Genomic DNA, 14541 nt, shown 5'->3' on the forward strand with positions numbered 1-14541 from the left:
GTGGCGACTGGCTGCTTTCTATTTGATACCTGACCAAGCACAAAACACAATACTCCCTACGCATTCAGGAAGATACAACACAACACAACTTAAATCTTAGATGTTTGTATGGTTCTTATATTTTTAAAATGTAAAAAATACTTTTGTATGTGTGTGGCTTAATCTCACAGAGCAGAGGTACAGATTGTTCAGGAGTCTTGAGGCGAGAACAGTGTAAAAATGTGTACGTACATATTAATGATAATTTGTGTGTTGTTATGCATGTGTGGTGATGGATGACAAACAGTTAAAACGGAACTTAACTTAACGCAAAGTAAACATAATACGAACTCACTCGAATACTCAACGTAAAAAGAACTTGGGCAAACGAACATTTTCAAGTTGCTACCAACTACAATTAACTAAAACTATGGAATTAAAAGCACAAGCGCTTCAGTGAGTTCTTCTTCTTGAGCTTGTAGTCTTGCCTCTGGTTGCGCGGCGGTGGCGTCAGCCTCTCGCTGGGCATCATCAGCTTTGAGGGTGTACCCAGCTCGGTGACCAGGCATCGCTCGCCCGGATGCGACTTGCACAGGCAGTTAATGCAGAAGCGAAACTTGCAGATGACACTGGTACATTCGGCAAAGTTGTAGGTCGGCTGCGAGCCCCTGATCTCCTCGAGATCCAGCGACAGGAAGCGTGACATGGGTGGCCTCGTGCTGATGGCAAATGAATTTCTATTCGGTGGCAGTGTTTGCGACAGCAGCTGGCTCCCCTCGCTGCGCTCCCGCACAGCCTCGCTGACGAAGACGCGGCTGCCCTTGCCGCAGCGCGGACACTTGATTCGTTGGGTTTGCTCCTTCAATACGCGGCCGGCGTCTGCCTCCATCAGCTGGGGACTGTTGTGGGCTGCATCGAAGAGAGACGAGGTGTGATTGGCGTTTATACTATTCGAAGTCTGTAATGGCACTGTTGAGTTGGTTTTGAACACATTGTGTCTCCTCTTGGGCAGATAGGGATTCTCTTTGGTGAGGCTCATCTTGAGGCGATGATTTTGCAGTCGCTCCACGGACCGCTGGCTCTTGTAGACAGTCAGCTCCCAGCTTTTCGATACTTTGGTCATTACGTCCAGCGTTTGGCCATTCACATGCTTCAGTATGCACTCCAGGGCCGGCTGGGTTTGGCTCAGCATACTGAAGATGTCGCAATGTTCCAAGCCATCGAAGTAGCGTCTCTTGTTCAGTGGCTCGTCCGGCTGTGGGAACAGCAGCTTCTTCGACTTCTTCGGGCTGCTGTGCGGCGCCAGAAAGTGCTTCCTGCGCCGCTTCGGTACACTCTGTACATCCTGCAGGTGCGGCGTCCTATAGGGCTCGTCGAAGCTATTGGAGCTGTTGCTGGCGGGCACGGTCAGCGGGTAGTTCCTGCTCCAGAATTGATCTCTCGAATGGCTGTCGGACGGCGTTTGGTACAGCGACGAGGCAAAGCCTCTGGTTAGCGTTGTATTTGTTGCATTGCGACAGTTCTCGCTCTCGCACTCGCGTTCCAACAAAAATGGCGCCTCCGCGGTCGAGTTGTGCTGCACTCGAAAGGACATGTAGCCGGACTCGTCCATCTCGGCGTCGGACGATGCCCCCACGCTGGAGCTCTTCTTTTTCAACATCTTCCGATTGTAGGCACTCATATTTGCTCGAATATGGTGTACTTATTCTTACGTTTTAGGCATTTGTTGCTATTTTTATTTATTTTTTTTCGAAATGCTATAAGCAGTGTGACCGCGGATTTATCGCTGAAATATACCGCTTGACCCCCAGAAATATACCAAAATATACCTTGTCATCATAAAAATATACCGCAAATATACTGATAAAATATACTGATATTCGATTTAAAATGACTACCTAGTTGGCCCTCTCGGCCCTAAACAAATAATTTTATCCAATTCCTCAATGAATTTTGCACAAGATTGGCTAGTTTTCCGAACTCCTTTTCATTAGATTGCTTACATAATAAGGTTCCACGGATTGTATTTTGTTTCCACTTTGCTTTGTTTGATTTGTTTTGCAGCCCTAGTAAGAGCTCACTTACAAAAGCTAGCTGCTGTTAGAAGTAATGTACTCTGTGGAAAGCTGAATTGTATTTTCTTTTGGCGGTCGATTCAAAATCATTTGTTCTCAAATTATTCGATGATTCAAATAGGTGTGTTTTTTCTTGCTTCTAAATAAAATCAATTTGTTGTTGCTGTCATACGTTGCCCCAGGGCACTTCTCTCCTGGTTTTTTTTTTCGCAATAATTACCATACGAATCTTCCTTGCCGTTGGTTCCACCTTTCACTCCATTTTTGACCGGACCAATAATATTTTGAATACAAAGACTCTGCGCTGAACACTTGGAGTAATCTGGTCTTGGCCCGTTATCAATGTCATCAAATTAACAAAAATCGCCTTCATAATTTATCATTTGTCTTTTTGTGGCTTCCCCCTGTCCAACACAAAAATCCTGCCTAGTCCCTTTGCTCTGTCTCTGGGCGAAGTATATTTTTTGTGCAAATCATGACGGGGCATAGATTTCGAAATTCATGTGAACATCTTCCCCATGAAGCGTGGCCATCGCCTGGGTGTGATAGTAGTTTCGTCAGCTGTCCATATTGTTTCTGTGCTGACAGCCTCCCCCTGGTGGCACAACCGCCACCCTACCCCATCCAACACCAAGCGTTTGGCACCCCATTTTGTGCTCGGCCAAGGAATAGGTCTTCATCCACTTGCTGCTGCTGTCGGGGTGGGGTGTATGAGCGAGTGAGGGGTCGAGAGTCTGTTGTGGTCGCAAGAGGAAAATCAATGAATGATATTTCCTTTATGAGGCTCAATTATTTGTTGCGGGGATTTGCTATTCTTCCACCATTCCTGTCATCTGGCCTTCGGTTCCGGAGCTGGGCTGGGCTGGGCTGGACTGTGCTCGTTCGTGCCTCATTGTCCTTCTAAATGCTTTGGCAAAATATTTTGGGTATTTGTGCAGTCTTTTGTGAGGAGTCGCTGTAGCAGTCGCCCCCTTCAGCAGTCACGACTCTCAAGGCAGGGGCGTTAATAATTTATGAATATTTGCTCATTTATTGTTTTGCATTATTTATGCTTTTATTATTTGTCTATTTCGTTTGGGCAAAAGAGGCGGGGTCAGGGGCAAAGATTTGGTTTTGATTTTAATTAAATCGACAGACGCACATCGGCTTAATTTAAAGTCATTTAACTGTCCTAATCCTCTCTCTCTCTCTCTCTCTCTCTCTCTCTCTGCGGATATGGGCGTGGGGCGGTGGTTTCGCATATTAATTGTGGCTGCGGCTCAAAACAGAGGGAATTGGGATTAATTTGCGGTCCATTGGTTCATCCTCTGTCATCGTGGACTTTATTGCTGCCACCCGGAAACAGAAACAAACGGAAGTAGGGAGTTTCAACTAATGACTTTGTCATTGTGAAGCTGCAAAGGAGAACTCTGAGGTTAACCTTGGGCCCATGAAGAGCTCTAAAATAGTGATTTTTGGTTTGGTTTCTGCAAATTAGATTTATCCTTAATTTACGAATCTCTTTAATGTACATTTGTTTTGTGTGTTTATACGGACTATTTGGTAGTGCTTTATCAGTATATGATACTCCTTAAAGAGGTAGAGTTTCTATCTTCTATATAATTTTAAGGATTTACTAAAGCAAAAAAACAAAAAGAAGAAAAAGCCAAATAGGCTTAAGAAACGGTTGGTTCAATTCTAACCACCAAACGAAATCAGACTACTGTTAAATATTGGTTTGCAATGTTCCATAGCCGGCCCAACCACAATAGTTTTTCATCGCCCCCCCTCCCCCCTCAAGCCATGCAGTGTATCCTTTTTGGACATATTGTATGCTCGATATGCATACATACATATGTTTTATGTGAAGCAATGTTTGCTCGGATATTGATACCAAACTGATTAATTTGGGCTTACGCACCAGAACGAGACACGAAATGATGACAAATGGTGGGCAGAGGCAGCGCAGCTCTAGTCAATATTTGCACTCAATCCGTACATATGCTCTAATTATTATCCTTTTAGCTGTGGCCTCTGTGTGGCAGTGGCAGTGGCAGTGACCCTGTTTTTGGCATTATGTTGACTGACTGCCTTGACTAACTGGAGAGCTGACATGGAGACATACAGCACACACACACCCCAGATCAAACATGGGTCGGTCTCGAATCAACTAATTATGGTAATTTACCGCGGAATGTCAACAAATATTTTGTAACGGGCTATTTTATCGCACGGCCGCTACACACGTAGGTCTAACCTGGTCAAAAGGATCCAGCGCCCCCCACCTGGTCTCGATGTGCAACTGGAGTGCCCAGTTCTTGGCAGTCAAAGCCCTTGACAAACGATGTTTACCCCCCGGGAACCAGTTGTCCTTGGGGGCAGGGGCACACGAAATGGTCTGATTATTTTTAACCAACAACCAACAATACAGGACAAGCTCGGCATGGCTGTAACCTGAACTGGAACTTCAGCTGAACCCAATTCGCTTGATTGTGTTTGATTTGGCCCCCTTTTTTTTTTTTTTCTGTTTTTTTTGTTTTTTGTGCTTTGTAATTCATTTTTAGCCAATAAATCGCTTGGTCGTCGCCTGGTTGGCTCTTACTAGGGTGCGGCACAGGTAACGGAGCCGCCAAGCACGGCCAAGTGGCGCTAACCAGAGGAGCTGTATTAATTTGATGGTAATAGGGAAATAATCGCACTCATTTATCATTTTAATGCATTTCGCAGTTCCCCCGACTGGGGGCGAGCCAGAAGTCAAGTCCTTTTGCTAGATTATGTTTCCTCCTGCCACACGAATGAGAATTTCATTTTGAATTTGCGGGGGAAAGTATTCTGCCATTTTCTATTTTTAAATCGCGAGTCTAAAGGCTTGGGTGTGTTCTGCTTTTTATTTTATTGATCCTCCCGATTCAAAAGCGCAATCGAATGGCCTAGAAACTCGTATGATTTCATTCTGTAAATAGAAATAAAAAAATAAAATTATTTGCCAAATTCCACACAATCATCAATCCATGAAGATTGATCCGGTTTCAGATTCCCCTTCATAATTTCTGTTCGAAAGCACTTGATATTCAATTGTAATTTAATGCATTTTGGTTCTATAAATATTCTCCAGACAATTTGCTAAATTTGATTGATTTGCAAATTGCAAAATTTTAGAAAAATTAAAAAATGTCAACCATCAATCGTGCGAATTATATGTATTCCGTTGACTGTGCGACACGTGCGTTGCATATGTACATATGTATGACAAATTGCGGCGAACTCAGATGTGCAAAAATATCAAATCATTTTTTTATTTTTTCAATTAGCAGATTAACCAGTAAGGAAGGTACTACGTCCTGTTCGATGAGTTTTTTTTATACCCTTGAAAAACATATACATACATAGTATCACAGATCTTACAGTGTTTGGTTGTATTAAAATGCCGTTCCTGTTGGCAGATATTTGTGAATTTACTTCCAGCTGTTTGATTTTCCATGTACTTGGATCCAGCCTGAACTCTCCAGCGGCTACTTTTTTTTTTCATCCTTTTCACAACACAAAAAGTCTACTTGGAACGGTAAAACTCATTTTGCAGTTGTAGAGAGGAGACTTAAAGAGAGGCAGAAGAAGCTGAGCAGAAACGGCGCCACAACGCGATCAAGTGCCGGAACAACTGTAAGCAAAACAAAAGGCAGTCCAGTGAATGAAAAGTGCGCAAAAATGACCAAGTGAAGTGTAAAATGTGTATTACATATGTACTAGATATGCATATACATAAACGTATTTATTTATTTAATGTTGCTTAGTTAGCGGAGCGCCCTGCTTTGAGGTGTCTCACTTTTTTCGTTGTGTATGAGTGTGTGTGCGTGTTAAAGCCAAGCGCGAGAGCCGTTCTCCAAGACTCTCCACTCCCACTCCCACTCTCCATTCCAAGAGAGCAGACTGCATCATGTAGAATGATGCGAAAAAAAAAACAACAAGAGCGTGATTAAGGACGGTGCGCTCTCGATCTACGAGTATGTATGTATGCACACATGTAAATGGCACCAATAGGTCACATTATTCCACTTGTGTTCGCGTTGTACATAAAAATGGACAAAAAAAGGTTATAAATCACGCAGATCAAAGATGGAAAGATAAATAAATTGTGAATTAATCGACAGAATGAACAGAAGGTAAGCAGCGAGTCGAAGTAGCGGTGCATTACATTATGGGCCAGAGGTAAGCGAGAAAAAGATTTGGTTTCTGTTTTTCTTGTCTGTAAATACGGTTTTGTTCTCAGTGTAAACCCTGTACTCCCTCCCCTTCTTATAGTAATTCACGTACCAGGTCGTTTTGTTTACTATTTTTAATTTCCAGAAGCACTTCTTTGCCGCCTCACACACGATTACAATTTGTCAAAGAAGCAATTGCAATTGCAATTGCCCAAGTCAAGTGCCCAAACAGGAGAAGGGTTTTAAACATGGTGTCAACTAAACCTAGAATTGAGAACACCCCAAATCCAATACGAATTGCGTGAATTAATCATGGGGCGGCAGTTTCCAGTTTCGAGTCTAAAAAAAAAAAATGCGAAAAGTACACAGAAAAACGGTTTCAATTTGAATAATATGACGAAAGGGTGGAGGGGAGTTAGGGCCCAAAAGGGTTGACAGCAGCAGTTAGTGCGGCGGCCAAGGTATGTGTGTGTGTGTGTGTGCGGATGTGGATGCCATGCCACATTCAGTGTCCGTTTTCAGGGTGTCACTGTCACACAGTTCATTTGGCATTCAGACCATGCTTCAAGGCGTCGCGCGGTCTCTCCTTTTGCCAATTTCATTTAGCGGCATCATTTCTGCTCGTGCCTTTGTCATTTTTTCTCCCACTTTTTCTCACTTCTGCAGCAAAATGGGAAAAACAAGATAAATGATTTAAAACTTGACTTTTCATTTCGTATATTAGCTGGAACGTGCCACACATAGTTCATGTCAATCCCTGCCCCTGCCCCTGCCCACAGCCCACAGCCACCTGGCCTACAACTCTTGCCCCAAACAAAAAAAAAAACACAAAACAAAACAAAAAAGGAATGTAGAAAACTTAATTGTTTTCTATTAACGAGCCTCGATTTGTTCCATGACTTTTACACATTCGGTTGATCAAAATATCACACACCCTAGTATGCCGATTGCTTGCCCCTGCTATTCCTATGTGCTTGCCCCTGCCACCCACCACTATTTGGACATATGTTGCTCTGTGCCCGCTGATGATATATTATAGCCCTCGGTTGTTGCTGCTTGATTATGGTGGCTACAAATGCTGCGAACCATGAAGTGGTTGCTGGTACGAATCGGACTTGGGCTTGGACTCGGTTTCGTTCTCTATGAATGCGGTGTTTGCATATGAGCTTAAATTCATAATTAATTGGATGAACAACAGCTGAGAATTGAAGGTTAAATGTGGATATATATATATGGGGATTTATTAACACGCTTTCTGTACATTTAAATTAACCAAATGTTGCCAATTTGTGCGGTTTTTCATGTAGATCTAAGAATTATCTGTCCTATAATATATTCTGTATATCATAGATCCCTAAGAAATATACACAATAATTCTTAGATACAATTCTGCTTTGTTTTTCTTGGTTACGTCACATCTATATGTATATAATACCATAATTATGGAATGCTTTTAACCAGCATATAAACTGGTAACCAGATATCAAAATCGCTTAATCGACAATGATTACCTCATTGGCTGTGTGTCCCTGCGCTGGGTTTTCGTTTCCCATCGAACGATTGTTTGCCTGTCTGATTGATAAACGCCCCCCGAAGGGTCGTCGTCGGGGTCTCACCTTAACACCTCCTTAGGGTCGGGTCACACGCGGGATTCCACTCCCTCCTGTTCAGACAGATATTCCCATAGACCCACAGATCATGGTGGTGTCTCGCCTCTCGCCTCTCTTTTCTCTATATTTTTTATGCATTTAATCAATTAAGTCATCAGCACAATATTTGTATTTGTATTCCTATTGTTTTTTCTATTCGGTTACACTTCCTCTTTCCATAATAATCATAATGATGATGATGATGGCGGTGGTGGTGGTGTTGGTGCTGCATGAGAGTTCTGCTCTTCCCTTATTGACTTTCCAAAGACAGTCGAGCGATTGTCACACTATCTTACCAATCCTCAATTCCCAATCCCATTCCATTGTTTGTATCCTCTATTTTTTGTTGTGTGTGTGTTTTGATCACGTGTCTGTCGGCTACTCCTACTTAAATTCGATTCTTGGGTTACTCTGGAGTTCCGGAAAGTTTTTGTCAGCTAAACACTTAATTAAGACGAAATGCCGCTGTTTTGTTACGCGTATTGCTAGAGTAAATACTCCATAAATTTCCTAATGAAAACACTTAACGACACACGTCACAAAAAACAATGCGGGAATTCAATTTTTATTTACCCAAAACTATGAATTGACCTTTGAGGGATGGGAATATTTTTATGATAATTTACCAAGGTACTTAATCGTACTTAAGGTTATGCATTTACACAATTAACTATGATTGTGTGCGGCTGCTATAGGGAAGTCTCATGATGGCAGAATTACCATCAATCTCATACCATGCCAAGCAAACCAAGCCCAACTAAATGCTGAGAAAAGACCTGGCTAAAACTCTAGGAATGCCATGTGGGCCAATCTTAAAATTGTTGTGAAAGAAATAAAAATAAAACGAAGCAGAGTCATGCCAAATGGTGTTTTGGTTGAGGCTAAAATCCTTTCATTTAATTGTGTGTCATAAATTAAAATACCAGACCCCAGGACTGTCTGCTTAAGCGGAATTCTAAAGTTGGAAAGTCGGCGAGTTTCTTGGTTTTCAATTAAAAGTTTTGCAGGTTAGAGAATTTTCGTAAACTCATCTAATTCCCATCCGCAGTGGCGGATAGCCCACTTTGAAGAGTGTCTCTTAATTTATGAGTGAAATTCCTGCCATCCAAAGGGGAACTCATATTTATTATACTTTTTTTTGTGATGTTGTCTCTGGGTTTGGCACTCCCCAAGTGCAATTTATGTTGATGCTAACAATTGGAAATCTGTGTCCGAACAACAATCGACAAATGGCAACGCCATTCGAATCGAATGCAAGGCAATTTGCAGCTTGTGCAACGCCATGTAAGAAGTGTCATGCACATGGCCCCCTGATGCACTCTGTCTGGAATTGCATTTGGGCATAATTCTTAATGTTTTGCTTTCAATTTACTGAGACTACTTAGGCCGGCTCTAGCTCTTCGAATGGCAAACAAATTTGCATATTTCTGCCTTCTCTTTTGTGTGTGTGTGTGTGTAGCCCGACAACACCCAAGATACTTGGATACTTGTAGGAGCACTTGAACAAGATATAAAACAAATGCATTCATTTACAATTTACAACACTCCATGGCTGCAAGGATGAAAGGCCATCTTCTACGGATTACCATCGACCTCAACTGGACCGCAACTTGTGTGGATTGAATCAGTAATTCTGGCCCCAAGGAGAATCTTGCGTCATCTTTTGTGTCCTTTGCTTGTTGCTGTAGAGTTTTCTTATTAAATTAAGGCTTTTAGTTGCCCCCTATTATTGAATTAAGGTATTTATTTGGCTTTATTTGGCTTTATATTTAATTGGATAAGCAAAAGATATTTGAATGGTTAAACGAGGGAAAACTAAGACAACTTTACATGTCCTTACAATTTTTCATTTTTAATCACATATGTATATCGGTATGTATTACAAGGATTTAATATAATTTTTGTACAGATTGAATAAAGTCTGGAGAAGGAAAGGAAAATCTGAAATGCTCTTTGGTTTTTTTTTACGCAATTTATTATTTATTTTGTTTTGGTTTTAAATGGAATAGGAAACTGGATAGAAAATCTAGAATAATTGCAGTTCTCAGAGTTTTGTCCGCTGAATAGAAGATGGAATAAAAGCTATGCTAGGATGGCAACAGATTGACGGGCAGACCATTCAGTTCTAACTTTGAGATACTTTTGTTATACATAAATGACAGGCCAATTACTTATCCTCCCATTACTCCCTGCCCGCACCCACCTTTTCTGTAAAACCTTTCGCTAAACTCTAAAACTAATCTCCATGGAAATCAATGTTAAATAAATTATCTGCAACTATTTAGCAATAAATTAATCTTCATAAATCACAAATCAACATCAGAGACGACAACCTGCACAGAGGGGAGCGGGGTATGGTATGGGTAGGGTATGGGCTTAGGGAAAAACTCCGCAAGGTGTTCCATGAACTACATTAAATTAGAAACGAGGAGGCGTCGTCAAGATTCCGTATAATGACAAAAGCAATTAATTTTGTGTGTGCCCGGGCGAATTGTAACGAAACGGAGCGGAGCGGAGCGGACCGGACCGGAGCTGAGCGGAAAGGTGAGGCCCTGGCAAAAGGGGTGATGTGATCTCTCCCACCCCTGGCAGACAACCCCTTCTGATTACGTTCACAAATCGTTACAGCCAACACCCCCCGCCCCCCACCCTTTTTTGGACACACAACACACAATCAAAATTCCACAGGAGAGGAGTTCGCAAGCTCCTCTCGGGGAGGAGGAGCTCCGGGAGCTCCCATTCGAAAGCTTTGCAATTAATTATGCGAATCTGACGAATCTTCCTAAGCGTCGAGAGCAACTCTTCGCCTTGACACACACACATACACACACACACGCACGCCCATAGACAGGCACACACACCGATGCATAGAGGAAAACACACAGACACCTAGAGAACAAATGCTGTTGCCTGTCAACCGACTGGCATCATGATTTACATGGCCGCCTCTTCTGCCTTACAAAATGTTTCGGTAAGCAGGAGAGCGACACCGGGGCTGTGGTTCGTCCTGGAGCGGGGGGAGGTAAATGCAAATTTAAAGGCGTGAATAAGCCAAAGGCAAACTCCTGAACTCTAATTGTAGACAGCCCCCGTAATTATCCGCAATGGAAAAGCCATTAATGGCATTACGGCGGATTTCACACTCACAGCCTTCGCTGCGAGTTGGTGGTGAAAGGTGTCGGCTTTTTGGAAATCCATCGCTATTAATGTGCGTACATATATTATAGAAAATTAGATGATGGAGTGGTTGAGTGTAGTGTAGATAAATAGAGTGGTCTTGTATGTTTTTAGATTAGTGGAGTTTACAGTGGCTACAGTGGCTCAATAGACTTGATATATTTATGAGAATTGTTTCAGATCGGAACGAATATTTATGGCGGAAAAGTATGTTAGATTAAGTCGGGTACTAAAGAATTCTTTGATTTCAATTGTCTATTTTTTTGGCTCTATGCTTTATGGATCTGCAAGAAACTTATAGATATATATATAAGATTTACCAGAATAAATATGCTTTCCATTACTAATTTTTGCTCGATAAGAGAAGCCCATATATTGTGCTATAAGACTAATATAACATACATAAAAGGAAATGAAAAATATTTTATTTTATTTTATTTATATTTTATAGTTCGCTTAAGATACTTCCCCCTGCATGCAGTCTTGCATTCTATATTAATCCAACAGATTCCGAATATCCACTTAACAGTCACTTTAGTTCATGTTCTATCTGTCCGATGCCCCCAACTGGCTGGCACAGATGGTTTAAGGGCTGTAGTCGATTCGATTCCATGCCCCCCTGCCACACACCACTCATCTTTATGGGCGATTCCACAGGCTGTGGAACATAAACACTTGACAATATGACAATGGAACAGTAGAACAGTGGCACAGGATGCCACGGCTGGAAAGGATATGAAATGCCCTCAGAAGGGGCGAATCCCTTTGCTAATTTAAGGAGAAACCAAAAAGTGTTTTGGACCCACTTAATGGTTTGTTTTCGGTTGACAACTTTTCGTCTGGTTGTTGTTGCCTTTCGACAAGCGAGCACTTTGCACTTTTGTTTTGGCTTGCGGGTTCCTCACTCCGATGATGATGAACCGGACGGCGGGGATGGGAGGGACACTAACAACTAATTTAAAGCAATTATGTAAAAAGTTTCTGCCCGAATTGCCGCAGGCACATTTAAAGTTTCGTTTGCCACAAAATGTCCGTTCGTAAATTTTAAGTGCAAATAGTTTTAATTAAATTTGTCAAATTATGACGGAAAATTCAGTTAGTTCCGCCTCGAAAAAGTGCTGTTGACAATTTGAGATAATATTTAATTTGTTGGGAGAAAGCAGAAGAGAAGGGGAGTAACTTTAGTTGGGTTCACGATGCACTCTATAGCGAAAATATAACCAAATGATTGTTGAAACAGCTTCCTTGAGGGGTAACAAATCTAGAATTTATTTTATGACAGGTACTTTCTTTTATTAGAATGGTTCAAGTGAAAAAAAGAAGCTTCAAAATGAAAGGTTCATCCATATTTATTGATCAACTGATGTGGGAAAAAAGATTTCTCCCTTTCAACTATGTAATTGTCGGACACCCATCCCATTCACTGATTATAATTCTTTTGATTTGATTTCTTTTGTGAGAGAGTCGCTCCCTCACACCTTTGGGTTACATCCTCATCAAGTCAAGTCCCAGTGCGTATGCTGGAAAATCTCATCGGTATTTAGCCCGAGAGAGTGGCTCTGTCCTCGTCTTTATCCATGCACTTGTTCAAAAATAATAACTAATCATAATAGCAGTTGGCACAAAAATAATCTTTGCAATCATTTCATGGGAATTTCCCGACTGTAACTCCATTTTTACGACACGTGACTGCGCACGCACTTTGATTAGACCCCGGGAACCACACCTCCCACCGCCGCCCATTTTTCGTTAACCCTCATAACTGCACCAGCAGCAGCAGCAGAAGCAGCAGCCCACCACCAGCCAAACAGCAGCAGAAGCACCCACCAATATCGGATTGCAGATTATACAAACTGAAACCCGACTTGCCGGAGGAGAGAGGAGAGAACTCTGTCCTGTCCACTTGACGCGTGCGGATTGTGGGAAGCAGCTTTGCGAGTGTCACATTTTTATGACTCTGTTTGATTTCTGGCCGGCACAACGCCGCTAATGGAAGGCACTTGTTCAACCCGTCGAAAGTAACGAGATTTTCGACTACGGCATACAGATCTATGACAAATATTTGCTGGAGCAAAACATGTGTACAAGCAAGTGCACTGTCATCCCACATGAACTGTGGGAAGCTTAGTTTTTTCGGCTCATGCTCGCAGAAGAGGTGGGGAAGGTGCAGAGGCGTATTATATGGATAAAAATGATATTATAATAATTATTAGATATTTAAAATGACTATAATTTCAGTAGCCAACGATTTCTGGCACCATATGGCAGTGAAAATCTTGCATTGATTTAATTCGATCAAAACCTGACTAAAACTCAATTACTTAGTACTAGATTTTATAAGAGCAATAGTCGGATTTATTTTCAGAAAATATATCTAAAAACTACTGCAGCTAAATGTTTAAATTTCCTTTGCAACTTTTATCCAATTCTTCCGACTTGGAACTCTCGAAAAATCGCTGGATATTTTCATTCCCAACTTTAAATTAGACCTCTGAACCTTAGCTTCCGAATATTCATCACATTCACAACCTGAAAATATAAATATCGTCGACTTTAATTAAGAAAAGCGAGAGGAAGGAATAAAAGTGAATTAATTTAGTATTCCTGATTTATTTGTCTCATGATTTGCCCTGTGCGCAGACTGGGCCTGGGCCTGGGTCTGTACGTATATCTGTGTCTGGGTCTGAGTTCGGGTGATGAGCACGATGAGTTATTGCCGTAAATCACGTAGAAGGTATAAACTCCCAGACAAACTATGAATAAGCAAAGAGGCAAAAAGTCCGAGCAGCAGCAGCAGCAGCAGCAGAGAGCAGAAACAATGGCAGTACGAGGCCTGTGTGTGTAGGGTAGGGTGGTGCAGAAGGACAACAACTGCGAACCTGTTTATTAGTCCTCTAATGCACAATAATACTTAGTGCCAAGGGTAGGAAATTATTCGGATCCTCTGGGAATACTTACCGAGTTGGCTGCCAAATGTGACCTCTGAGCCCCTGGCTCTCCACTCCCCTTCGACTCCCCTTCGACTGCATCTTTGCTGTGTGTGGATATTGAATTACGGAACACATCTCGACTTTCGGCAGGGATAGGCCCAGGATCTGTTGCCTCCCTCACTCCTCCTCCTCCTCCTCCTCCTCTTCCACCCACATTGAAGTTAATTTGTGCTCTGCTCCTGGAATTGTTGCTGACATTTCTACGTAAAGCGAAGGGCATAAATCACATTTATCCATTGCCAAAAGCACACAGCACAGATCTGAGCAGAGCAGAGCAAACGAATCTGAATCTGAATCCGAATCCGAATCGAAATCGAAATCGGAATCACTTCCTTTCTTATACGCGGCACTTGATTTGTCAGCGATTGAATGGAAAGTGTTGCAAGAACACTCTGAAATATGAAGCTGCAAATGGGAATACGATTATGCCGCCAGAGGAGGATTCCCTTCTATTAGCACAAATGTCCACAATTTGCCATAGAAATGGGCAATC

General features: G+C 42.1%; 1 protein-coding gene across 1 annotated transcript; it reads right to left on the minus strand.

Moving 5' to 3' along the window:
• Positions 1 to 96: 96 nt before the first annotated feature.
• LOC111072030 lies at positions 97 to 1754 on the minus strand. Its single transcript, XM_022363616.2, has one exon. The coding sequence runs from the start codon at positions 1658 to 1660 to the stop codon at positions 416 to 418; it is 1245 nt and encodes a 414-aa protein (XP_022219308.1). The 5' UTR covers positions 1661 to 1754; the 3' UTR covers positions 97 to 415.
• Between the last annotated feature and the right edge of the window lie 12787 nt (positions 1755 to 14541).

Source organism: Drosophila obscura, unplaced genomic scaffold (genome assembly GCF_018151105.1).
Source record: "Drosophila obscura isolate BZ-5 IFL unplaced genomic scaffold, ASM1815110v1 contig_179, whole genome shotgun sequence".
Lineage (NCBI taxonomy): Eukaryota > Metazoa > Arthropoda > Insecta > Diptera > Drosophilidae > Drosophila > Drosophila obscura.